The following is a 27,525-nucleotide window of genomic DNA, read 5'->3' as shown; positions in this document are numbered from 1 at the left end:
CTTCTGACTTGAGCTGCTGCATCCTCTGGGGGTTTCTTTAAATTTGCTCGGTTGTGCTCGAGTAGATTTTGAAGTTTTTCTACAATTATATTTTTTTCTTTTGCGTCCTTTTATAAGCTTCATGGAGTTTCTGTTTAAGACGCCTGTGTGTTCAGCATTCTTCTCAAACTTTCAGAAAACTTGAAGGAGCTCATGGTGAGTTACTTACATAGTTATGGGCTTTTATACCTTCAGGGTTTTAAGCTTAAAGTTGCACATTATGTCCAACACACTTTTTCCAGTCAAGGGGGTTCCTGATTATTTCTGTATTGCTATAAATATAGAAAAAATACATGCATGATGCAATAGATGCCACCTCTTCCTTCTTTTCATAGCTTTTTGTATACACTTTCTCAATTTCTGTTTTGTAATATATCACTGGTTATTTATGCTAAGTTGCTAAAGCTTCCACACCATTTCCTGCTCATCTAAAGGCTGTGCCTCGTTCACTGGTTTCCTTTGCGTGACGATAGGGGATTAGCAGTCAACCACAGAGGAAGGTCTTCTCAGGAAAGCCTCAAACATTATGAACCATGTGTATGCTGGCTTTTCTTTCTTAAGCCCTGAGAGAAATATACTGATATCCTCAGAGTTTGGCTTCATGGACTAATTGCCATGTCGTTTAAGAGGAAAACTTCATCTGACATAACCGTTAGTTTAATCTATAGGGGAAGAGTTAAAGCTATGTCACACATCAGCCTCCCTGCTGGTGTTGTTAGTGTTAGCTTAATTGATGCTGCAGACTTGGCTGGCCTCTCGTTCTCATCGTTATCCCTGGTTTCTTTAAAACTCACATTGCAGAGGAGAGGATTTAGTGAGTTTAACTGAAATGTGTGTTTGTGTTTACGGCTTATTAGTTGAAAATGTTCACATGTGTTTAATGGATGTAATATAAATTTTCATGAATTATTTAGATTTATGCAACTTGGAAAAATAAATATACACAAGTTAAAAATGTGTTTTAATAGGGTTGAGGTTAAAGCATTTCATGTCCGGGGCGTTTAGCTGCTTGACCAAACAGTTGGATAAAGATTTTACCCTTTCAGCTACAGATTTAGAGTAAATAAATAAATAAAAAAATAAATAAATTTTATCTGCTCAATTAAACCGTGCCAGTTGAAGAATAAGCCCTTAACATGACACTTCCACTGCCATGCTTGGCAGTTGTTGATGAGTTCTTAGGTTTGAAAGCTTAATTTTTGCTTCTCATAACAGCTCAGTTTTTAACATTTCTCCAAAAGGAATTGAGCTGGTCTATGTCAGTGTTCTTAGGAGCAATGGGAAATAATACTGCCTAATGTGTCACATCAGAACACAAAGAGATAGAGACCCCCCCGTTAGAGCCTCATGCATTTGCCAAGTTGAGAGATGACCACAGCTACTTCTATAAGGGTGTTGAGGCTTCTTAGGTTTTACTGAGGTTTATTTTTTGCTTACAGACTTGTGATAAAACCACAAAGTGTGATTATATCACATCCATGCTTCAGTTTGAATGATGTTCAAGACCCAACCCCCCCCTTTAGCTCAACAAATGTAACATTTGCCGATCATTTCCTTTTAGTTTCTTTACAACATAATCAAATACTGGAGGTAATTTACAAGCTTCTGAGTGTAACTCTGGTATGGTGTGAAACTTGCTGCAGGTTCTTGCTATCATTCACAGCAGTGCGATAAAACAGAAAATGCAAACTGAAAAAAATGTATATATACATTAATGTTCTTTATTTATGGAAGAAAATCCTTTGACATATCAGGAAAAGGTTACAAGAAAAATCGTGTTCAGAGCTGACGCTCTGATTATGTGAAATAGACATTTGTTAATGATTTTCTTTGTGCAAAGGTTGCCAGAAGACAAAGAAAACTTAAGAGAGCTACTGGTGAATAAACTATTGGTGAAACATTAACAGGCTTGTTAAAATTATGAATCTCCATTAAAATGAACCTGTAACAAAATAGTTTGTGTAGACTTAAAGTTTATATCTACTTAGGTAGCCGTTTGTTCATGCATCATGTAAGTATGATTCCCAGTGAAATATTATCATTTTCAATAGAGATTATAATATTTTAGTATTAGAAAAAAGACCATATATTGAGAGATGCAAGACTTTATTTAAACAAATAGTAAAACAAAATGTCTAATAAAAAAACTCAATCATTTTATGCAAAAAAATAAAAACTATAATTAACTTATAGTCTTACTTGAGTATCTTTAAAATCAATCAGTATTTTAAAAGGATTGTTTTCTCAAAAAAACAAGCTTTTTCTTGAACAGTCATCCTCAACCTTGATGCAAACAAGGTGAAATGTGTTTTTTATAGGATATATATATATATATATATATATATATATATATATATATATATATATATATTTAATAATGCCTAAATGTGGAGAGTTGATGTGGGTTAAATCCAAGCCTAAATTTTAGCATCTTAGTTTGGGATCTATTTGGATAACATTCTATATCTGACACCACTCATTAAAATGCCATACAACCAAAACGTTTTAAAGGGCACCTTATTGGTAAATAGAGTCAACCTATGTGTAATAAAGAAAACTGTTCTATTTGTGACCTCAGAGGGTCTTTAGACCACATCTATTAACAAATAGCATCAAATATCAGGAATATAACAGATGGGTCAAGAGGAGGTGGAGTTTTGGTTCAGTTTAAAGCAGGGTAAGGTTCTGAAACAATGACCCAAGCTTTGAACATCTCCTAGAGCTCTGAACACATCGCATCGATCTATGGGCAGACATTCCTGCAGACACAATAGGGAAGCTGGTCAGGGCTGATAAAAAGACTCGTATCAGAAGCATTATGCATGGAGAAAAACAAATGAGACGAAATAATACTGAAAACATGGTGTTGGCAGCATCATAGTATGGAGAGGCATTTGTTATGCTGGGACAGGGAAGCTAATAACTGAGAAGATGGAGCCTGGACAATCCTGAAAAGGTTCAGCTGCAACCACCATCCCTTTACCTGATCTGTTCATATACATATCGTTATTTTAGAGATGCACCGTAGAGGAAGGCTGCTTCTGTTTGAAAAGAACCAAGCAAGATGCAAACTTGCACCTGACCAACCCACAATTCATTGCTCTCCTTAGACAACCTAGACCTAAGAGAAGATGAAGATAGAGCTCACATTAAGTCCCCCCCACCCCACCAGGCAAAAGGAAGAAAACACATCAAAACAAGCCCCTGGTAGCTATGGTAATTGACTGACATGTTTGCAGTGTTAACCACATAACAAAGAAAACCTTCAGTCGCTGATCAACCATTACCTCAAAATAACCTTCTAGACTATCTGCCTGAGACATGGAACAGAACCACATGCTGCAATTTCCTGAAGCTCAGCCCTAAACTGAGCTGAGATGTCATGAAGTGCAGCAGAAATAAAAACCAATTACAATCAGTTTATAAAACTCAACAAATCAAAACACTCTTAGACAAAACAATATAAAACCAAATACAAAACTGACAATGTAGCACACATTTTTTTAGGTCTAATATCTAAAGTAATTTTAGCCTTATTAAAAATGTAAGTAAACTTAAAGAACAATAGTTTTGTTCTCAGGGCACTTTACAGTTCAACCAGATCATAAAGTCAAATTGATAAAATTTTCTATCTAAGGAAAGCCATTTGATTGCTTTGACTCCTTGACTCAAAGGCAATCCCTCACACTAAGCATGCTTGTAGCAACAGTGGAGAGGAAAAACTCCCTTTAAACAGGAAGGAAACCTCGAGCTGAATCAGCCTCAGTGTGAGCAGCCATCTGCTGAGGCTGCTGGGGTTCAAGGAGACAGAAGCATACATAGAAAAACAAGTAGAGATACAAAAACTTTCAACCAGCTCTACAAGCGTCCCCGCCAGGAAACACACAGCCAGGCAGACAAGCTCTGAGCCAGCTCCCATGTCACAGGATAAAGAGAGCAAGTCCAACCAGCCACAGTCAGAGAACCAGGACTATACTGAAAAACAGGCCGAGCTTAAACATCTATAAACAAAGGTGTTGATGGCAGCAGCGCAGCTGATATTTCTCTCCAGGAGGGAGTCACAGCCAAACAGGAACAGACCAGATGAAGTTATGAGAAAAAGTAGAAAGAGCAGAACATTAGAGATTGAACAAACAAATTCTTTAGAGTGGGAGAATAGAGAGAGAATCAAGCCGAATGATGAAAAAAGGGGTCCTTATGTCCTCCAGCAGTCTAAGCCTATAGCAGCATTGCTATAGAGATAGATCAGGATAGCCTGAGCCACTCTAACTATAAGCGTTATTAAAAAGGAAAGTTTTAAGCCTAGCCTTAGAAGTCGACATGGTGCCTGCCTTAATCCAGTTTCCATCTTGGTGAGGTCTGCTTCTGTTGGATGATTTACAGATGCTTTTTAATTTTACTTCAGCTTTGTTGAGGCAGACACATTGTTGATATGACCATTTCTGTTGTGCATTTTGAATTTAGGTCCTGTTATGGTTTGTGAAAAAAAGTCTGGAGTTTAATTTATCTGAACTGTTTTCTGCTTTCAGCTACTTTTTCTTGTAAAAAAAAAAAAAAAAGAACAGCAAAATGATTCAGGTTTTTGTGAGCAGGAGAAGAATTATCTGTCATTCTTATAATAAAGCAGAATCTAAGCATCAAGAAAAAAGAAGTGGCTGAAATGTAAAGGTCAGATAGACAAGTAGTGTGAACTAAAGCAAAAAAGGACACTAATGAGTCCCATCAGGATAAAGAATATAGACACATTCTTCATTTAACAGTCAGACCCTCTGAAACTTATTCTGATGGCATTTATCTGAAAAGAGGCAGAGGAGAGGTCAAAGCTGAAGAGAACATTGATTTTCCATTGAAATTCCTTCTTTTGCTGCGCTCATTCAAGGCTTTGTCACACAGAGAAATTCAGAGAATCGTATTGAATTATATAATCTAGTTCAACTGAAAAGTTGAATGCTATTCTTTGAAAAAACCTCACCTATATCTATAGTAACCCAAAACCTCATAAAGAGTGAGGCTGTGAGACAAAATGTGATCGGCCACCCATTTCACACCTCTTTACCAGGTTTAGAACTGAAAATAAAAAAATAAAACTGATGTTGATCATCTCCGACCAGGGTGCTTATAGCTTATATATGAGGCCTTGAATTTTATTTTATTTAGTTTTTTTACAACGACAAACATTGGTGTATTTTAGGGGTAATTTAACTGATTCCTCTGTTTCTCAGGCTGTTTAGGGCGGGTGTCCAGCCGGAAGCTGAACCTCCACCCCTGCAGCCTCGAAAAGGTTATTTCCACATTTAGCACCATCTATCTTAACCTTAAGCTGCAAGCTGGATTGTCGCAAGATCTGAGTTTTCAGTCTCATAACAAATTCGACTCGGTTTTAGCTAAAATAGACAATTTCTCATTTAAAAAAGGAGCAAAAAGACGCTTTGTTTGTTTGTAGATGGGAAAGATGTCGTTGCTTTTCTTCCAACAGGATTTCTTCTGACAGGAAAAAGTTGGATTTATCAGCTCACAAAACGTCAAGATTCTCTGCTATGATTGGCTGAAAGCTTAATATGTAACCAGATGGCACGTCACCCAATCAGCTCAAAGTATTGTCTAAACGTCCCTCCTTGTCACGTACAGACTGAACGGCAGCCATCCCAGATTGATAACATAGAAATCAACTCAGATCTACACATATCGATCTGACTACTGCCAGGTTACATCTATCTACCCATTATTTCTAAATATTCCTGTTAGAGAAGAGCATTCACACGGCATGATGCTGCCACCACCATGTCTCAGAGTTGCAATGATGCTTTTGTAGAGAAGTGAAGTGTTCTTTTTCTGCCATAAATTGGAACAAAATTGGCATGTTCCTCACTATCAGTTATAAAAATAGGTTTCTTCTTGCTGCGGTTCCATAACAACAGATTTGTTGCTTTGTCCCGTTTAAAGCTGTGGATTTCGGGCTCCATAAAACATTTGTTCAGATTTTGTTTGTGCATTTGTCCCTGCACTTCAAAATCTTTCACCATTTCTTATTGCTTGATTTAAGTAAGTGTGAGGTTATAATGTGACAAAATGTGTCAAACTGCAAACAGCATGAATAGTTTTGAGAGTTACAGTACAATATCATAGTAAATCCTATTTCCATTAACATTTCAATGTTATTACTGCTTTATAAACCAGCTTTTTTCCCATGTTGTTTGTTTGTTTAATTGAAGATGGATTACTTTCATATTTTTATTTCTGTTTTATTTCATCCTGGATTAATTACGCAGACGGACGGGAGCACCGAGGGCTAAAACTGAGCTTCCTATAGTTGTTATGGACAGAAAAGAACATTATGATTCAATCATGGACCGTAGCAAGCGCATTATGTGGCAGGACGATTGTTACATGGACCTACAATCTACATCCTGCTCTGCATCATCACACTCAGAGACAAAAGGTAGGAGATTTAATGTGTTATTCTTCCCTATTTTAGTATATTTGGGATTATCAAGAGGATAAAAGAACCCTGGAGACATCAGAGGTGAGAGAAGAAATAATAGGGTGTGTGTAATGGATTTTTAACAATGAGGTAATGAGTAGGCGTGAAAGGAAATAAGAGAGGGTCATTTATTTATAACAGATACCACTTACTGTAGCTCACTGAGGGAGACTTTTCTGTGCTGATTCTGATCGTTCCAATGGTTTACATCATTGTCAGCAGAGGTAGGTAGTAATTAGTTTTATTTACTCAATAATGTTTACTTGAGCAGCTTTTTGAGAGAAATGAACTTTTAGCAGTTTTATCATAACATAGTTTTAACTTTACTTTAAGTAATACTCTTGATAAGTATCCCTGCTCTTACTTGAGTAAACTTTCTGGCTACTCTACCTAACCACAAATAACTCCAGCTGTTTGGAGATTAGATGAGTGAACTGTAAATACTCGTATTGGATGCTATTTAATCTGATTGAAGAGATGTATACTTGGTTAAAGAATAACAATGCTGTTTCATTTTCTTCTGTTTTTTAAAATATCAGAAGCTAAAATTAGCTGTCTGTCTGAACATTTTTAAAAATCCATGGGTGCTTTTTGCTCGAATAAAAAAAAAATGTTGAGATACTACTATTACGTGGGTCAGGTTTTAGGGTTGTTAGTCCATTCTACTTTTCTAAACACAGGAATTATATTTTTTTTCAAAGAAAATAAGTAATTGATGGAATTTACCACACAAAAGTCGGAATAAAACCCCATTAAAACAGTGTTTATTGTTGAATTACAGACGAAAACGTTTTTCAATTATTAAAAGGGGGATGAATTAGAATTTCTATTAAATTTACAGTTTTCCTTTCTTTTACTTCTTGCAAAGCACTATTTATATCTATTGAAATGTTGCCACATGTATAATTAACACCAACATTTACCCAAATTCATATATTTGGATGCCTTTATTATTAGATATTTCTTGCATTATCAGACTGACTGCTCGCCATCTGTTTATTGGTTAACAGGGGAAACCCAGAGCAGGCAACCTGGGTTTACAGTTGTTTAGCAAGCTTTTATTAATTTCCTGTTAATTCAGAATTAGAGCACACTGTAAATATTAAATTGTCATTAATAATCCGTGTTTTATAGCACAGAATTGCATTGTAGTATTTTTTTTTTTTATAAATTTTGGATTATATAAAAAAGATATAGATATATTTTAGTGTTTGGGAGGTTTTCATTTAAGGGTAACATGCAACATGGCCTGTCAAAAATAAACTAAAAGAGGACCTTTAACTCCACGGAACATTTATGAAATAAGCTTCTTATTTGATATATCATACTAAAGATGGTTAGCAATACAAAAAAAGGTGCAAGCGCTCCAGTTTAAGTATTAAAGAGAGATGACATTTTATACTGGAGCTCATTTTGCACACAAAAGCAGTCGCTGAATGTGAAACTTTGCAGAAACCAAAATCAGACCTCATTGTTGGCTTCATATATATGTTGTGATAACTGCTATAATCAGTAATCAGTAATGTTCATTTCACTATAAAACCTTGTTTACTTTTTCAGCATAACTATATTTTATCAGACCTATAATTTTACCTGCTAATATTTTACAGGCAGGAAGATTTGAATTGAGGCACTGGAAATCATTTTAAATACTAGCAAAAGTGGCAAATAAATACAGTTGTTGTCCACAAGACTGCCAATTACTTTTCTCCACAATAACTGCTGTAGCATGCATATTATCCACTCCACTGAGCTGACCTTTGAAAGAGCATGTACCTGCGATGCATCTTTTTAAAGCTTTTACAATGCAAACTGAACAAACTCAAGAGAAAAATCAAAATAATGTGTGTCAGTACACCTGCAAAGCTGTTTGAAGGCACAGCAGGATTTGACCTAATTGCTACCAAGTGCTCTCTCAGACAGATTTAGAAGGGAGCTGTGCTTTTCAACCTGTGTTGTCACATTAACATTGGTGTGTTTAAAATGTTCTTCTGGTTCTTCTGTTCTATTGATTTTGTGCTGATCTCCAGTTGGAAAAAAATAAAGAGCTTTTCTTTGATCTTCACCGCCTTGCAAAGCTGCTTTTACTCCCAATCTCTCCAACAGTCAGGTTACAACTATTCTATTTGATGTTTTTTACAACACAAACTATTAGGTGAAAGAAAATGAACAAAAAATTTAATGTAAAGTCTACCTTAAGTCATACTGTATGTCAACAACGCTAAATGCATTCATTTTGACCAATTTTAAAGTAAATTCAAATGTTTTTTTCCTCTGTTTTGCTTTAGATGTACAATGGATCCAAAAGCATAAAGATGGACTGCAGAACTTTGTTTCACACTCCTTCCTGGAGGAAATAGTGAGACACCTTAGAAGTATGGATGTCCTAACCTCTGCTGAAGAGACTGGCATCAAGGAAGCAGGAGCGCTACAAGAACAGATTAATATGCTCACCACTATCATCACCAGCAAGGAAAGCCAAAGCTCAGATGCCCTGCAGGCATTCATAGAGAGTTCAGATTCAGAGGTTGCCCAGCTCATCTTAAACTATGGTAAGAATCCTGAGGAGGAATATGCTTTCTAAAATGCAAATACTATAGATATTAATGGTCCCATATTTTGCTAGATTCACATTATAATCATTTGGTAACAGGCATATGTGTCCTGAGGTAGGTATGAGATAGACGAATGAAATAAACCCTTTCACCTCTATCATTGCCTTTTTCAAATCCTAAGCTACTGTGAGCTGAAAATGGTCTGTTTGAAAAGCTTTCCCCTTTATGGTGTCATAAGGGGAAATTAGCTGCCCAGAGCGGTCTGTAGAAGCCAATCGGCCAAGCTAGGGCCTGTAGCTAATGTAGCATTCCACGCTCCTAGGCTATCTTTATGAACTCTGACTGGTTGGCATGTTTATGGGTTGTGGGGGTGCAGCCTTCAGGAGGATGGGGAGTGGAAAGCCAAAACTGCTTGTTTAGAAAAGGACTGAATTTGTTTGGTAAAGGCCTTCTGTCTAATCTGGGAGGAATTTTACTGCACAAAAAAAAGCAGTGCTCCAGGGGCCTCAGTGTTTCAATTTTTTACTTTCAATCTAGCATGATAGTGGGAGGTGATGGCCTAGTGGTTAGAGCAGTGCACTTGTGCTCTAAGAAGGTTGCAAGTACCTGGTTCGATCCCCACAGCCTGAACTCTGGGTCCCTGAGCAAGACCCTTAACCCCACACTGCTCCCTGGGTGCCGCACAATGGCAGCCCACTGCTCCCCAAAGGGATGGGTTAAATACAGAGGTGAATTTCTCCAGTGTGAGATCAATAAAGTAAAATTATTAACGATATTAATATAGGACCTTTAAATTATTTTTGAACATTAAAAATTTCATCCATCTATCCATCCATCCATCTTCCTCCGCTTATCCAGGGTCGGGTCGCGGGGGCAGCAGCNATTTTTTACTTTCAATCTAGCATGATAGTGGGAGGTGATGGCCTAGTGGTTAGAGCAGTGCACTTGTGCTCTAAGAAGGTTGCAAGTACCTGGTTCGATCCCCACAGCCTGAACTCTGGGTCCCTGAGCAAGACCCTTAACCCCACACTGCTCCCTGGGTGCCGCACAATGGCAGCCCACTGCTAACCAAAGGGATGGGTTAACTGCAGAGGTGAATTTCTCCAGTGTGAGATCAATAAAGTAAAATTATTATCAATATTAATATAGGACCTTTAAATTATTTTAAAAAATAAAAAATTTCAAAGGCTTAACAATTTAAGTCTTTGGGCGTGCTTTGGTGGCGCAGTGCTAAACGCACATGATCCATGTTTGGAGGCGTTTGTCTTTGACGTGGGCGACCCAGGATCGAATGTCTCGCCCCCTCTCTCATACCCCCTTTCTCGTCAGCCTACTGTTCATAAAAATGATCTACTAGTGCCATAAAAAGTCTTTAAATATAACATTTACCCAAATCACTGATCAGAATGTTGTTTTTTTCCATAGATGTCATGGTGAAGAAGCACAAAGAGGTTCTGTTACACCAATATGACAAACACAGAGACAAAGATTCAGGCAGCTGCCCAAAACTGAACATCTCCTCGAGAACTTTGCTGTTGGTTGACGGACTTTCTGACTTCCAACAAAAGGAACATGATCTGATGCAGGTGGGAGTGACTCGAGGAGGGAAAAGAAACCATCTGAGACAGCTGGGACTTGCCAAACTATTTGAACCTCTTACACGAGTCAGTTTGCCTCCCAGAGTAACTCTTACCGTTGGGGTGGCTGGTATTGGCAAGACAACATGGGTTCGACACTTCATCAGACAATGGTGCCAAGGGAACATCTGCCCAGATATACACTTTGTTTTGCCTTTCACGCTGTGCGAACTCAACTCCCTTGAAAAACTGTCTGCAGAGAGGCTTTTAAAAATGTTTTTCCCTCATTTACCATCCCCCAATTTGATCCTGAGCAATGCCTGCAGGACACTGCTCATCCTCGATGGTTTGGATGAGTTTCGCAGCACTTTAAATTTCTCTGATGCAGCTCCTTGCAACGACCCAAAGAAGGACATTTCTATTGACGACCTTGTAACGAATATCATCAGAGGAAATCTGCTACCAGACGTAGCAGTTTGGGTCACTTCGAGACCAGGAGTGGCCTCTCTGATCCCTGGGGGACTCGTTGACCGAGTTACAGAGATCCCAGGATTCAGCCCAACGGACATCCAAACATTTCTGAACCACCACTTCTCTGAAAAGGATTTTGCAAGCAAAATATGGGCACATTTGGAATCCAATAAGATACTGATGGTGATGTGCTACATACCATGCATCTGTTGGATGTTAGCAGAGACTTTGCTGTACATTATGCAGAGCGGGACACAGGAAAGCTTGCCTAAGACCTGCACTGAACTGTATGCCCATTTTTGCTGTATGAAAGCAGAAGTAGGTGAACCAAGAGGCAGAGAGCCAGTCAAATCTGAGCAGCTTCATGCAACCAATCGTAAACTGCTAGGCAACCTTGGACGCCTGGCGTTCTATAGCCTCCTGAAGCACAAATACACGTTCAGTGAGCAGGACCTTAGGGCCTATGGGATAGATTTGCTATTAACTCAATGCAGTCTTGGTGCTGGAGTTCTTATTCGAAGCGAGTCCACCATACACACAACCTATAGGTTTACCCATCTGACTTTGCAAGAGTTTCTTGCCGCTACTTTTTATCATGTTTCTTCCAAGCGTGCCATATTTGACCTGTTCTCAGAGAGCACCATGTCCTGGCCCAAAATTGGATTTCAAAACCACTTCAGGAGTTCTTTCCAACACTCCCAGCAAGCTGAAGACGGTCATTTGGATATGTTTGTGCGCTTCCTGACAGGCTTGCTCTGTCCAACAACGATAAAACCTCTATCTGGGCTCTTGGCTCTCGGGAAAGATGATGGAAGTCAGAAGAATTGGGCTGCAGGTTTTTTACAAGGCCTGCTGTCCAGCGTGGGTTCGGTGGTGTCCCTCCGTGCAGTCAACTTGGCGTACTGTTTACAGGAGCTGCAACACAGTGAGCTTCTCCGGAGTGTAGAGGAGGACCTACGGCAGGGAACCCTGTCTGGAAAACTGACACGGCCACATTGTGTAGTGCTGGGCTACCTGCTGCATGTTTCTCCAGAATGCTGTGAAAAAACCAACCTCACCGGCTGTTTGAACTACTCAACGGTGAAAAGCTTACTCCCACAGCTGCTGTACTGCACCCATCTAAGGTTAGCTTTTTTCAGACACTGTCTTTTAGATTGCTAAAGCTCAGAGCATAGAGCTTTAAAGCTGCATGTTTTCTGTTGAACAGGCTAGAGAATAATAACTTTAAAGATGATGTCATGGAACTGCTTGGAAGCCTTCTAAGTGCCAAAGACTGCCACATCCAGAAAATAAGGTTGGAAATTTAAATGGTGTATTTTTAGATGAAAGAATCACATTGTTTTTATATTATTTAATTGTTTAGATAATGAAACAATGTTCTAAGAATAATGGATTGTCACTTGTTATAATGATGCAGGAAACACTTGTGTGATTGTAATATTAATGAGACTTATTATTTTCCTCCCTTCAGTTTGGCAGACAACCTAATCAGCAACAAAGGAGCCAAAGCCCTGAGTCGGGCCCTCTTGGTGAATCGAACACTAACATCAATCAAGTGAGATATTTCATTCTTTGCTGTAATTAATATACAACTCTCGCCTGTGATTGTTTAACTGTTATTTAAAGCAACGCTGTTTTCCTTTTTAGTACTGCAATGCCTTTAACTTTCAGGTTAAGCACCCTGAAAGCAACTGGTTACACTGCACTCTGAAACTAAACAGTCTCCTGTGATGTTTTGGAATCTGATACCAAACCACTTTTGACCAGCAGATTAGAAAGACACCAACATGTCAGGATTAGGCTACCTTTAACCTACTAGATTACATTCTTTATCATAGAACTAAAACTATATCAGACCAGGTAAAACTCATATCTGTTTTGTAGTTAGCTCTCTTGGATGTCAGACTGCTGTAGTACGACACTCTGGGTTATTTAATGTATCTCAAATAAAGCTAATAATTGGATCAAAAGTTACGCAATGTTGCACTAAGATCCTGATTCCCCACCTGGAGTACTCGACAGTTTGGGGTCTTGAGATCCAAGATTTATCCAAATTAAACCAAATTTTAAACACTTATTTAAGAGTGCTTAAAGGTATAAAAGAATCACTTAAAAAATGATATAAACAACTACTTTGGTTGTTGATGCTGTCTGTAATAATTGATTTTGTTGAAATATTTGTATAATCAAACAATAGGCTGGATCATGAGTCAGTTCTGGCACCATTTTGTGGCTCAATGTCTTGAGAGCATGAATAATACGTAGCACATATTTGCCAGTTGAAGAAGGATAAATGGTTTTCTGTTTTTATACTTAAAAACACTGGAAAATTAAAAATTGCATTTGTATTTAGGCCCCCTAATTCTGATACCCCTAAAGGAAATCAAGTGGAAAACATAGTAACCTTTGAAAATGGAGAAGACAAGAGAACATGCTATTTCATTAGGTAGTTAAAAAGGTGAAGAAAATATTACAAGAGAAAAGCTACCTGCAAAAAAATGTTTTTTGTTTTACAGTCAGACAAACAATTGAAGTTAAAACTGGAAACTGGAAATACAATCTCCAAATGCCATCAAAGACAGCGTGTCTTGGTCATCAAAATTACAATTTATTCATATGTTTTGTTGCCATATTAACCAGGAGTGGAAACAGAAATATGCAGTTAATCCTCTAATTTCAAATTTAGCTTAAAGAACAACAACATTGGATCAAAAGGAGCAAAGTTCCTGGGAGAGGCTCTGAAAATGAACCAAGCCTTGGTATCAATCAAGTGAGTATGAATTGCATAACATTTGTTGGTTTTCACCTTTTACATTTAAAATACAACAAAATAAACATAAGACACCCCACGCATTAACTACATTATCACCCATTCTCAGCTTCCAGAACAACTCCATTGAGGAAGAAGGAGCTCAGGCCATTGCAGAAGTCCTGCAGTGTAACCGCAAACTAGTGTCGCTAAAGTAAGTTTTTTTTGTTTAAAGTACCCTCTGAGTTTACCCAATGTCAGAGTTCTTAGAGCGGATGAGGTTTTAGAGTTATTATGTGATATATGCAACATATTTTCTTTCAGCATGCGGAAGAATACAGTCGGAGCAGGTGGAGCAAAGAAGATCGCAGAGGCGCTGAAGACAAACCGAACTCTTACAAAGTTGATGTAAGCAGTTGAAATATTTTCATTCATCATTTCAACAATGAAATTTATTGATTTCTTCAAAGAGTATTTTTAAATAAAGAATAATAACACATTTTATGTAAAACTACCATTCAAAGCTTCACTGTCCATGGTGCTGAGACAGGTAGAAGGAAGAGTATGGTAAATTTAACAGGCGGAGCTGAGGGCGTGGGCAGGACTAGAGATGTGAATCAGATCAGAGATTTGGGGATGGGGGTTTGTGGATAGCATGGATGTGTACAGAAGGATTTTTTATTCTTTTCTATATCAAAGTGGTCCCTTCAATACATTCATGATATAAAATCAATATCAGTCACATTAATAAAATACTTCCAATTAATATTAAATGTATCAAAACCTAAAGAGAATCTGTTTGATCTATTCAGTGAGCCTTAACTGCATACAGTATATTATTTAAAAGAATGGAGAGGAAGATATTACAAATATTTATTTTTAGCATTAAAATCTTATCCCTGTTATTGAAATTAAGTCATTAGTTTGCACTAGTTATTTATATAATCAATATTTAACCTATTATTAATCAAACTAATATCTCTTGATGATCTACTTTAAAAAGAAAACATAAACAACAAAGTATTCTCAGACTATTACATATTATCATTATTAGCTGACTGACGAGAATATTTGGAGTAATGAGAGTTAAGCTTTTTGACCTAATAACAATGTATTAACTGTCATGCATGGTGGTGGAACTATCTTGCTAAAGGGTTTATCTTGCTAACAGTGTAACGCATATATGTGAGAATAGAAGAGGACCAAATTTGAGATTTAGATACTCTTTCAACTTTTTAAAAGCATAAAACATGCTAATATAAAGATTATGGGATTGATATAGAAAAAATTTTAATTATGTCCAAACTCAAAGATTTATTAGAATTATTCCAAGAACCCCACCGAGGGCATAAAAAACTGTGTTCTCTTACTAGGGGGAACTGGATAAAATGTTTTCCGATCTCTACGTATGATTTTAATGTGTATGGATTTGATAAAACCCAGATGAACTTAATCTTAGGTATCCACAATAATCATTATCCACACCTTTAAAAAAACTGGGTGTAACTTTAATGAAGAACTTCTGACAGATGGTTTTACATAAAACACAATTTTTATATGATTTCCACACTTGTTTCTGGTGTAACTAAAGGAAAACACTGCAGTAGTTTGGTGTCCTTTTGTTATATAATTTGTTTAGCAACAACATATATTTTTGTATTAAAATCTGGTGAATGTTAAGGAAGCAGATTGTAACCATAAATGTGTTTATTTAGCAACGAATCAAATGTTGACCTAAGATTTTCTGAGAGTTTTTAATAAATCCATATTTAGGCTCCTTCAGAAGCATGTCACTGATAAATAGTTAAATTATAGACCAGCATCAGCATCATTAGGCAAAAGTCTTTCTCTTTCCCTGCAGTTTTTTTTAAAAAGTTTGTAGAAAAAACAGAGAAGAGCCAAAAAAGTAGATAAAAGAAACCTTTAAATCTGTATTCCTTACATCTACAGTCTTTCTTCTATTTGTACGGCAGACCAACAAAGGCCTGTTCATCTTTTAATGCAATGCTTGGAAAACTATGACCACTGTAACATTTTGGTGATTGATTTGTGAGCTTTGAATGTGCAGGAACTATCAAGGTTGAATGCAGTAAAAATAGATGCCGTGCTGCAATTCCACTCTGGCAAACATGAAGTGATTTTCTTTTTAACTACAGAAAAAGATTCATTTTTCTCCTCTACTGTGCAGACTTTGCAGTAACCACCTTGGGGACAAAGGAACAGTTGCACTGGCTGAAGCTTTGACATTCAACCACACTTTGCTGTCACTTCAGTAAGTATCCTCTTAACAATAGCTTTTATTCTCTGTGACCTTTTTACTAAAATTATCCTCTGTGTTTTCATTAATTAAAGCTTCCCTTATTATATTTTTATTAACCTTTTTATTCGCTCAACAGACTTCAGAGTAACTCCATCAGCAATAAGGGAATGACAGCGCTGACCAAAGCTCTTAGACTCAACCGGGGCCTTGTCTCTTTGAAGTGAGTGCAGGATTTATTTTTCATTATCTAGACGCTACAATGAGACCATCAGGCAAACATGACCAGAAAACTTTCCTATTCTTTTCCTGTATACACATGAAGTTTAAGGGAGAACTCAATTGGAGTGGAGGGAGCCAAGAACATGGCCCATGCCCTGAAAGAGAACAACTCTTTGCAAAACCTCGAGTAAGTACCGTAATAATAATCACAGATTGTACTGTTTTAAATAAGGCGGATATATTTGAGAAACTGCTATAAATCTCTGACAGCCCCTGATAATTATCACGTCTATATAATTAAGATGAAGTTAGCAATGCAGAGCAATATAAATGACTATTAACAACGACAAATAGTATAAAACCCTCTAATGAATCACTGCACTGTAACACCTAAACTATCAGGGAGCCTCTTTTTTTGCTGTATCAGTTCTGACTCTGTGTTTCTGCATCCTAGTCTCACAGCAAACCTTCTACATGACGACGGGGTTCAAGCAATTGCAGGAGCAATCAAGTTTAATCAAGGACTTACATCTCTGCAGTAAGTTGAGTTTATTAAACAAGCAGCTAAAATATCTTCTTTCTGCTTGTAATAGCTCTTTATATTTTATATTACCAATCTGTCTTGATACTCTTTAGAATAATGTGCTGTTGAAGATTCTCAGTCATCCAGGTCATAGTCGTTTCAAAAAAGTTCAAAACAATCCACTGGACTTTGTTTCCAATTTTGAAGACGTTTTGCATCTCATTCAGGAAGCTTATTTTGGTTTAGACAACGTGCAAATTGAACCAGACGAACAAAAATAAAAAAGGCTTTGTTGGGCTACTGCATAAATGCAATATCCCTTTCTTCTTGCAAAAGTATGCACCCACATTAAAGCTTCTTTGCATTTCAATGTGATCTCATGTTACAGGCTAAAGTAGACTATTTAATTTTGAGGTGCACAATCATTAATGATTTCAAACCTCTTTTTTATAAAATTAAAAAGTATGGTTTGCTCATGAATTTAGTTTTCTTGAACCTTGCAAAACCATCTGACAGTGCAGTTACAACTTTATGTTTTTAGGTATCTCGATCTGAAGGCTTAATTCTTGCCTTTCTTCTTCAAAAGCAGCCTAACTGTTGTTAGATATATGTGTAGCATTTCTGGACAGCAACCCTGAACTTTTATTACAAAATCAGTTGGATTTAGTTCTCTACTTTGACTAGGCCTTTCTAATACTGGCATACGCTATGACTGATACCATCTGATTCATCTTTGGCAGTATTTTTGGAAGGTAAAATTACACCTCTGACTCTAGTATTTTGCTGCCTCCAACATGTTTTTATTCAAGATTATCCCAGATTAAATAGCTACTGTACCTCCATCTTTAAATTAGTTCTGAAGAAAACCATCCCCATTCCATGACTTTTTCACCACCGTGTCTTTTGAAAGAGGGAAACACTTTTCATATTTCTGTAAATTTTTTGAAAATAAACTCATTTTTTCATTCACTTCATAATCATGTGCTACTACTTTAACTTGTTTTAATGTTGCTAAAATCAGAGATGTTCAATGGGCGTATATACTTTTGCAAGGCCCTAGAAGTAAGATCACCATGACATGATCAGTCTTGATTGCACAGCATGATAGTTTAGATCTGGCAACAGATTTTCAGTGCAAGGCAAACATGATAACCATGTCCTTCGAAGGATAAATAAACATTTGGATCAACGATTGTATATATCGATTGTATAAAATGTTTTGCTTTACAGTATGATGGTATTTTTTCAAAGGTAAGGTGCTGAAGGAAATTAGATACTAAAATGTTGCAAAATCCAACACCTGTACTTTGAAATGCTGACATCGTCATATGATTTCTCTATTTTTCCTCTTTCTACAGCCTCCAGTGGAATTTCATAAAATCAACAGCCACTAAGGCTCTGGCCCAGGCCCTCTTCTCCAACACCACCATTCAACTCCTAGAGTAAGACCAGTTGCACAAAAAAATCCTGCATCACCACTCACTTCTATCCATCATAGTATTGTATTAATTTACTACCAACTTTCAATCAGTACCTTAAATATGAGGGTAAACAGAAAGCCTTTTTTTAGGTCGATCATTGCTTTATGTCTTTCTGAGCAGCTCTATGAAATGCTACTGGTGGTGCTGGGAAATTTCTAACTTCAGACCGTCTCTTGTGTTTGTATTTCCCATCTTTTTATGCAGTCTACAAGAAAACACTATTGGAAACGAGGGAGTGATTTACCTTGCTGAGGCTCTTAAGGTCAACACATCTCTGCAAACTTTATGGTTAGTGTAACTTAAAATGGTTCAGTCCCTTAAGAACCCACATACAGTATAGATGTAAATGAAAACTGAAAGACTTGGTATGTTAGATAAAGAGTTACATTTATTCTGTGACTGCGATGTTGTTTGCTTCAGTCTCCAGGGGGTGTCAGCAGGGACGAGCGGCGCTGTCGCAATGGCAGAAGCTCTAATGTCCAATCAGACTCTGCAGACCTTAGAGTGAGTCTAAGCTTTCCTCCTGTGTCTGTTTCTTACATTTTTCTTATTTCATGTCTGATGCTGCCATTAGCAGATAAATAGTTCTTTATTAGCCTTTAATGAGGCTTTGATCAGCAGACAAACTGGTTCTCATTTATTTTCTTTATTATTAGATTACATTGGAAAACATTCTTATTTCTTGTTCTGCTGCCATGCAATGAAAGTTACACTTATGATAAGATAGATAACATTCTGGTTGAAAATTGAAACTTTATGAATATAATTCAATTTCCATGTGGATGATAGTCTGATTATCAATTATGAATTATTCCCATGCCCCTCTAAATCATTCTACTAAGTTCACCAGTTTTTCACAAATGTCAAACTTGATGACAGGGTGATTATTTTAATTACAGTCATTTTTTTCAGATATGATCTCAACGCAGACTGTAATTCATTCAGTTTTGTGATATTTCATTTTCTGCCGCTCATTAATTCACTCTACCTGACTGATCTTAGTTCATTTTCTATCATAAAACATGTTTTAATGTAAATTAGGCAAGTGTATTTACAATAAATTGCATACTTTGCATGACATTATTGAGACTATGGATGAAAGAATGAATTAATTGGGATTAATTGACGACTCAAATAATCATCAACTAGTTTAGTAATCAACTCAAACTGTAAATTGGAGAATGCAGACACTAAAAAAGCCATTTGCTGGAAGAACAATCTACTCAGAAAAGTTTATTAATTTAAAAATTGCCTAAAATATATATTATTAGTATTTAAGACAAAACGCCTACATAAATTCAGCTTCACTTTCTGCAAATTCTTTGTTGTCTGAATATGAATCTGTTAATTGAGAAGCTGTTAGCTGCTTTATCAATTAGCAAAAAAATAATTGCAGCCCTGTAGATATTTAAGCAAAGATTGTCACTGCAAACTAGTAGGAGCATGTCTAGTAAGCTGTGTTGTCTCTGTGAAATACCTTGACATGTGTTGTGAATTGGCACTATATAAATAAATTAAATTAAATTGATAGCAATTTTATTCTATTCAAATTCTACTTAAAGGGCTATAAGAGAGATAACGTTTAAGAACTGCACTTATAATGTTTTTTTTTAGCTTCCCTTCTGTAATAATTTTATTCATAGCAGGTGAAAATACATCATACCATCCTGTTGCTGTAGAACTGGGTTTAGTACTAAAACAGTTGTTCACTTGGATCTTTATCTTAACTTCGACACCTTCAAAAGCCTGCCAACATTGTCTGATTTAGAACTTCCTGTGATGGTCCGACATAGAAACTTCATTGGTAGTGCTATACATAGCCTTTCTGTTATTAGTTTTTAGTACCATGGACGTCAACGTTCTTTAGAACAGAAGCCTAAAAAAAATTGCAAGCTTCGGCTGGCTCTGTTTGATGAAGCCAGCTGAACTATGCAAATCATGACAGCTCATATTATCTTAATCTAACTTGGATAATTGAGAATATGGACAAACATCTAGGAGGCCCATTTGAGCCAGCTGAATGGCAGTGTGCAGGAACAACAAATGTAGTTTCTGCTTGTGGCATCTGTGGGACGGAAAATGTCTCCTTTTAAAAAAAAAAAAAACTCCATAACCTTGCAACATATTCTCATTATCAGTGCGTATGAAATCGTACGAAAAGTTATGCACACTATTTCGTACGTTTTGGACGTTTTTCCTCAAAAAACCACATCATGCGCTGGCTGACAGAAAAAAAAAAGCAGATCCGCGGACGGACGTAAAACTGGGAAAAACAGTGCAATCAGCACTTATTCATGTCTCTAACTACGTTGCTTGCTGTTTTATATCTTAGGGTTAGGGTCAGGGTCAGGGTTACGGTTAATTGTAATTTATATTCTATATTCGTGAATGGTGCGTCAGATGCGCATGCGCATACGACGAAAAAAACATCCAAAACATACGAAATTACGGTGCATAACTTTTCGTACGATTTCATACGCACTCATAATGAGAAGAGGTTGAACCTTGATAGCATGCTACCAATAGCTAGTCTGGTCCTGATATACAACAGAAGAAAGTGAAGAATGGATTTGGTGTAAGAGTTCACTTTTTAAAGTAATTTTTTAAAATGCATATCAGGATATAAACTATTTTAAGAATGTAATCGAAATATGTTTTTTAAAGATAAGCTGTTTAAATAATTTTGTGGTTTGTAGCGTACTTCTGACCCAGCTGGTTAGGAAGTTACGATTACAACAGATTAACATGACATTTTAACAAGTTGACTGGTATATCTTACTGCTAAAACGGCTGTCTTTAGTGACGCATTCTGTCCCTTTTGCATATTTTGTGCTGTTTGTTTTTTCAGTCTGCGAGGGAATGCTGTGGGAATGGAAGGAGCTAAAGCTTTGGCCAATTCTCTGAAATGCAACAGAAGCCTTAAATCTTTAAAGTAAGTCCCAAATGCTGTTTATCATTTTGTTAATTGTTTCAAAACTAATAAGTTTCTGACTTTTTTCCTGCTAAAAAAGAAAATGGCTTTTTCTGCTGTTTTATTTCATTTATTGACGATTTTATGGTGTTATGTTGGTAATTTGTTCAAATGTTTTGTTTTTTTTGTAAGAAATTATTTAGACTAAACTATTTCTTGCGGATACTTTACTAATGTTCTTTCACAGACCTAAAAGATATTTTCAAAATCATTATTTTCAAGATTTTTGGTGCTGTTGATTTAGATGTGTAAAGAAATGATTTCTCATTAATATTATGTGCTTAAGATTATAGGCTTCCATAGGTTGTTTAGACTTTGTGAAATTTACTGTCTCTACTATTGGTCTTGCTTAGATTAAAAATATGCAGTAATCTCACATTCAGCAGCAGGGAACTTACACTTGCCTGTATAACCTTATTAAATAGTCATTCAAGCTTTGCTTCTAAATAATTTGGACTCTGACTGACTCTGTCTTTTCAGTCTCCAGGAGAACTCTTTGGGTATGGATGGGGCCATATTCATAGCTACGGCTTTAAAAGGAAACCACCAACTTGCATATATCAAGTTAGTTTTCTCTTCTGAATAACAGTATATTTTACTGTTCATTAATCAGAAAACATAAATTTTTATTTTTTCTCCAGTTTGCAGGGAAATGGTATTGGAGAATCAGGAGCAAAGGTGATTTCTGATGCAATAACAGCCAGTGCTCCAGGCTGTGTGGTGGACATCTAAGCAAGAAAAAAAGAAGAAATTCAGTGCAGGAAGGCTTTAAGTCATAAATTTCTGTAATATAGTCATCATGATCTTTTTTTTTCATGGTTTTGTGGCCACATCTGGTCACTGAAATACTTATGTTTCAGCTGTTTGCCATGTTGGCTATTGTTGGGCTTCTTTCCCACATTGTTTTGTGGTTAAGGAAAAAATGCAACTCATCAAAAAATCTGCTACTCAAAATATTAAAATATGTTCATTGAATGGATGAATTTGGAGCCGTTTAAAGATTTGTACACAAATGTTGATAAGAATTTTTTTATATTCACTGTATTTTTTTTATATGTATTTTGTATTATAGATGTAAATTGCAACATAAAGTAATCCTTGTTATAGAATAGAGAAAAACCGTTTACTGCAGTTTTGATCACTCTCCTTCCTAATATATAAAGAAATAAAATGTATCAAACAGAAAAAAAAAACATATTTCTTTTGTATGTCACAGTAAAAACATGTCAATGATTGAATTTATGATGTTGTTGGGATTCAAATTGTAATAAAGCTGTATTTATGAATTTACTAAACTTGGTCTCCCAGTGCGATCTTATTTATCTTCTAATAAATAAAAAAAGATGCTGTGTTGTTCATAGCAACCTTTCCCATCCCATACATGCAAGTCTCTTATTTTTACAATTCTGCTTGCTTGAGTGTGATACATGTTTTGGTTTACCCTTTCTAAGAAATAGGCTGAAATCCAGAAAATTAACATCTATATTTCCAAATAAATCACTGAAGATGGATCATATTTTCAGAAGGCCCTAGCTAATAAAGCTAAACACATGTTTAAACACCAGTGAAGTTTAAATTAATGTATGGTTCTTCATAATATAGACATTGAATGGTTTAAGCAGTTGATCTTTATCTTTAATTACAATATTCCTAGAGGAATTCAGGGACAAACTCTCCCCCATTAAACATAAAAACACGTTAATAAAAAAGCATGGATTCTATATTAGTTCAATTTAATTGTGTATTTTGTTGGGAATGCCCAATTGCAAAATTTCTGCAGTCAGTTTTAGTAAATATATTATCTTCTACTTGATGTCATAATTGCTGCCACCCTCTGATTTAGAAATGAACTGCTTCTTCTAGAGTTGGAACAAGAATTCCAACCCGTCACCTCCCTGTAGCTCTGTGTCTGGGTGGATTAGGTGTAATTTATAAGGTTTCCTTTACATCTATCCCTGTTGATATTTCCAAATTTTATAGATTGGTATTTTTTTAAGTAGAGCTCATGAACTCATCTAATTTACAGGTTTGTGTTAGTATGTTAACTTTAAATCTATTAGAAACCATTTCATAAAACCCCCCAAATTCTTAAATCTTGTAGCACTTTAATGATAAAAATTAGCATCATATCACACAAAAGTACTCCACTAATAATCCTTATTTTATGTTTAATACTTTCTGGCATTTATTTACAGATTCAATATAGGTTCAACAAAGGCAATGAAACACACGGTTAGATATGATGCCACTCACACCGAAGGGCAATTTAGATTGACCAATTAGATATAACAGTGAGAACATGAAAACCCAACACATAAACATCCCAACCAGGATTCAGAACTATTTACTTTAGACACCAGGAAACCACCAGAGTGCAGTGACAGTCCTGTAAAATGATTAAGTAATTTAAGTGTTTTATTTCTAAGAATTGTGATTAATAGTTTTAAAGCTACAAAATTCAAACAATGGGCAATTAAATAAATGACTTACTTTCTGAATGACAGTATCGGTTGGAAACTTAGAGCTAAGATGACAGAACAAATTGCTTAAGTATGTTTTTTGTGTTGGGGTTTTTAGCATCTCACACTGCAGATGCATGATTCTCCAGGGAAAATTTGAACAAAGAAGGATTTTATTTGAATCTTAGCCCTTTAAAAAATTAGCCCTGGGTTAGTGATTATTAGCCAACAAAAGCTACATAATAACACTATATAATAACTACATACTGAATGTTATAGGATGCAAATAGTGATTTTAACTAAAACTTCAGGCTCATCCAGAAAGGTAGGATAAATAAGGCTATAATATTAAATTTAAAAATGTCCTACGTTAAGATAAAATACTATTGCTGAGCTACAGTTGCAGTAATTATGACAAAAACTAAAAGATTTAAAATTTTCTTGACACAAATGAAGAGTCCACTTGAGTTTATGACAGGATTTCAGGTTGGTACTGAGGAGGTGAGGAATGGAACGATAGTGAAATTCAGTGACATTATGAACAATGCCTCTAAGCCACTGTATAATACTGTAGAGAGCTCCAATCATAGTCAAAGATCACTACAGCCCTGATCTGTTAATATGTGCTATAACTCCTTATTCCCGCCTACGAGTGTCAGACTTTTTTATCCTAATGCAGCCTCCAGAACTTTGTAACCATATTTTACTTATTTCACTGAGTGATATTTACATGTCATTTAGGTTTATTCCTTCCTGCTGTTTCTATTGTTGTGTTGGGACAAATTTCACTCCAAGCGATCAGTAAGATTTAAATGAATCAATCAAGAAATTTGATTTCTGGGGATTGAAATGAGGAAATGTCGAAATATTGTCACAAATGAATAACTGCTTAAGGAAGCAATATAGTGCGGTGGTACACCAACACAGTCTGAAATTGATCGGTAGAAGTGAATGGCAGATTAGTACTGAAGAACAAAACGTCTAAACAACTTAATGTTGGAAGGTGGAAAGGCAGGTGAGCGAACAATAACTGATTGAAGAGATCCATGAAATTGGTATTGGGAGAGCAAACGGATGATCAGATGTACTGGGAGGATTTCTCCAGCCTTTAAAAGAAGCATGAAGTGAGCTAGATTTTAAGAACTGAGCGTGAATATTAGAAATGCCTTTTTTGGAAAAGAAGGGGACTGCACGAATCTGTCAGAACTGACAGCAGATTAAAAACCAGAAGAAACCTTTCTACTATCTACTATCTGAACTTTACAGCAAAACAATCTGGTATCTGCCACAGGGAAGCATTCCGCTCCTGATTATGCTTAATGAGCTGCAGCTGGAGAGTACGACTATGCTGCAGAGAGAGGCATGCATAGACACACATAAACCTGTACACAGCTCTGTGGATGTGACCGTGGTGAGGAATTCTAATCTGCCATTGTTTTAGGTTGTCTGAAGAAAGGTAAGTACAGCCTTTGTGCAGATTAAATCACATCAGTACTTACTTGTGTGGCCTATTGTGAAGTTGAAGTTTGTGCCGTCGGCTGTTGTGAAGTCTTGTGACGCTTTTACCTACACATTTGAACCCAGCAAACAGAGTATTACTCAGAGAAGTGGCCAAAAAGCTCAAGATAACAATGGATGTTCTGCAAAAATCATTCCTTTTCTTGGAATGTACCATCCATCAACCATGTAGCTATTAACTGTGCATCCCACAGATTTCACCTTTATTGAAGAGGGGCATAAGGAAAAGAATCAGTGAAGAAAGAGCATAGCAGAAGGTGTTTGAGCTGTCTAGCACATTGTGAACTTTTCTTTAATAAATGTAAAGACTGAAGAAGAGACAGCCAGTGGTGATTTAAAAAAAAACTTGGGCAGAAACAGGTCTTCAGTCAAACAACTGAACCATCCAAACAACTAATCACTTTTAATGAACCCCTAAATACAGTAAGGTATGGGGAAATCAGGCCAAGGTAAAAAAGAAAAATCAAGGAATCTTGATTGAAACCTATTATTTGGTAAGCTTTTTCTAAGTCACAAACCATATACCATATAGCCAAATTGTATTCCTCTCCAAGGCATTTCAGCCATACATCAACATATTTACATTGTCACTGGTCTTTAGTGCACTAACCTAACCTTTAGATGGAGCAATAATTATTTACAAAAATCCAGGTGTTTTTTTTCTGTTATTTTATCAGAAGTAAAAACTTCTTAAAGCCGAAAACACTGACTGAGCAAAATAACATCACCTTGAACATACTTTATCTTAAAGAAACATGGAGGTGGCAGTGTCATGCTGTGGAGATACCAGTTTTTATAGCAATTCCCTTTCTGTGGATTCATCCTATAAAATTCATATAAAACATAAAGATGCTTGTGGTGACAACGTTAAAAAAGAATGACTAGGTTCTTCATGAGCTCCATGCTGTATGAGGTTTTTTGTTTTTGCTTTTCTTGTTTAGCTGAATTTAAAGGCAGAATTTGGAAACAGTTTGTACTTGTCCATGTTAATAGAAACACGCATCCATTAACCATACCCCTTCTTAACTTATCAAAGAAATTCTGAAAAACTACATAAAGTTAGTAAATGAAAACCCAAATAAACTATTGATCTTAGAACAGTTTGCTTCTATGTTGAAGAAAACACTAGTCACATTTTAGTAGAATGATGCAGTAGGTGGTATATTTAGCTGCACAATACATATTAACTAGTTAAAAAGACTATTGTTACTTTTTTGTAATTGTCTCTTTTTTCCTGTTGGGTGTCTATGTGATAAAAAACCTTTAAAAATTCTCAGTTTTTCAAGGTTGTTACTTTTACTGTTTAAAATAATAAGTACCAAAAAGATCATTGGAAGTTAAATTTTATACTGTGGTTGGCACCCCTTTAGCAGAAAAAAAAATGATTACAACGAAAATAAAGACGTTGGAATAAATGTTTTACCTTCAGAGTTGTCAAAGGAAATTTATATTTTATGAGCACTGGCATTGTACCTTGGACCTTGAGCTCATCCCGTCTGAGTTGTTCCCTCTGGTTTCTCTTATTTTCATTTTTTCATAACAGTTAGCAAAGCTCTGCTGGAAAAATACTTTATTATCTTTTTGAAGCTCCTGCAGAGGAAAGCTTGAAAAGTACCAACATTTCATTGCAGATAGCTGTACTAGCTTCAACAATCAAACATTTTCCTTCAATTAAATTCGGAGGCTGTGTTATTAGTAAGTATCTATAAGATTGCAGATTTTTGCTAGACAACTGTCAGATATACATAACATCTCTGTATTATACTGTATCTAATTTTTGGAGCCTGTGATGGCTGTATTTACAGCCACACAGATGTGGCAACAAAGGCAATTTATGTTATTTATGTTTTTCATACATGCATTCATTTACTGAGCCATCTCATTATTTGGAATTTATTTATTACACTGTATTCCAAATTCAGTGCACACTCATTAGTTTACCCTACTTTTGTTATGATTGTCTTTCATTTATATTCTGTGTGAGTTTTGCAGTTGCCTCGGTCCCTTGGCTGCAAGCATACAATCAATGCTACGGGAAGAAATGGGATTTTACTTTATTTGGTTTAGTTAAGTTTTTCTTTACTTTGCCCCATGTGTTTCTTATGTAAGTTCCCCTTTTTCTCATTAAGGTATCAGTTTGTTTGCTTAGGCACTGCTGCGTCTTGTTTGGTCACAACCACCACTGGTTGCAGATTCTGTATGACTATGTCTAAAACCATTAC

The 27,525-nt window shown here is 36.2% G+C and overlaps 1 protein-coding gene across 1 annotated transcript; it reads left to right on the top strand.

The window, feature by feature from the left end:
* Positions 1-22,538, top strand: LOC107084990 (protein NLRC3-like). The gene is made up of 19 exons (XM_015375081.1): positions 1-195; positions 6,309-6,478; positions 8,809-9,072; positions 10,501-12,247; positions 12,331-12,417; positions 12,595-12,678; positions 13,810-13,893; positions 14,003-14,086; positions 14,197-14,280; positions 16,061-16,144; positions 16,269-16,352; positions 16,455-16,538; positions 16,806-16,889; positions 18,233-18,316; positions 18,560-18,643; positions 18,776-18,859; positions 21,204-21,287; positions 21,807-21,890; positions 21,968-22,538. Exons 2-19 carry the CDS (start codon positions 6,355-6,357, stop codon positions 22,056-22,058), a joined length of 3,405 nt encoding a protein of 1,134 aa, XP_015230567.1. The 5' UTR covers positions 1-195; positions 6,309-6,354; the 3' UTR covers positions 22,059-22,538.
* Positions 22,539-27,525: the final 4,987 nt, after the last annotated feature.

The sequence above is a fragment of the Cyprinodon variegatus genome, unplaced genomic scaffold (assembly GCF_000732505.1).
Source record: "Cyprinodon variegatus isolate N-32 unplaced genomic scaffold, C_variegatus-1.0 Scaffold113, whole genome shotgun sequence".
Classification (NCBI taxonomy): domain Eukaryota; kingdom Metazoa; phylum Chordata; class Actinopteri; order Cyprinodontiformes; family Cyprinodontidae; genus Cyprinodon; species Cyprinodon variegatus.
The sequence above is the reverse complement of the archived record's forward strand: the minus strand, read 5'-3'. Positions and strand labels throughout refer to the sequence as shown.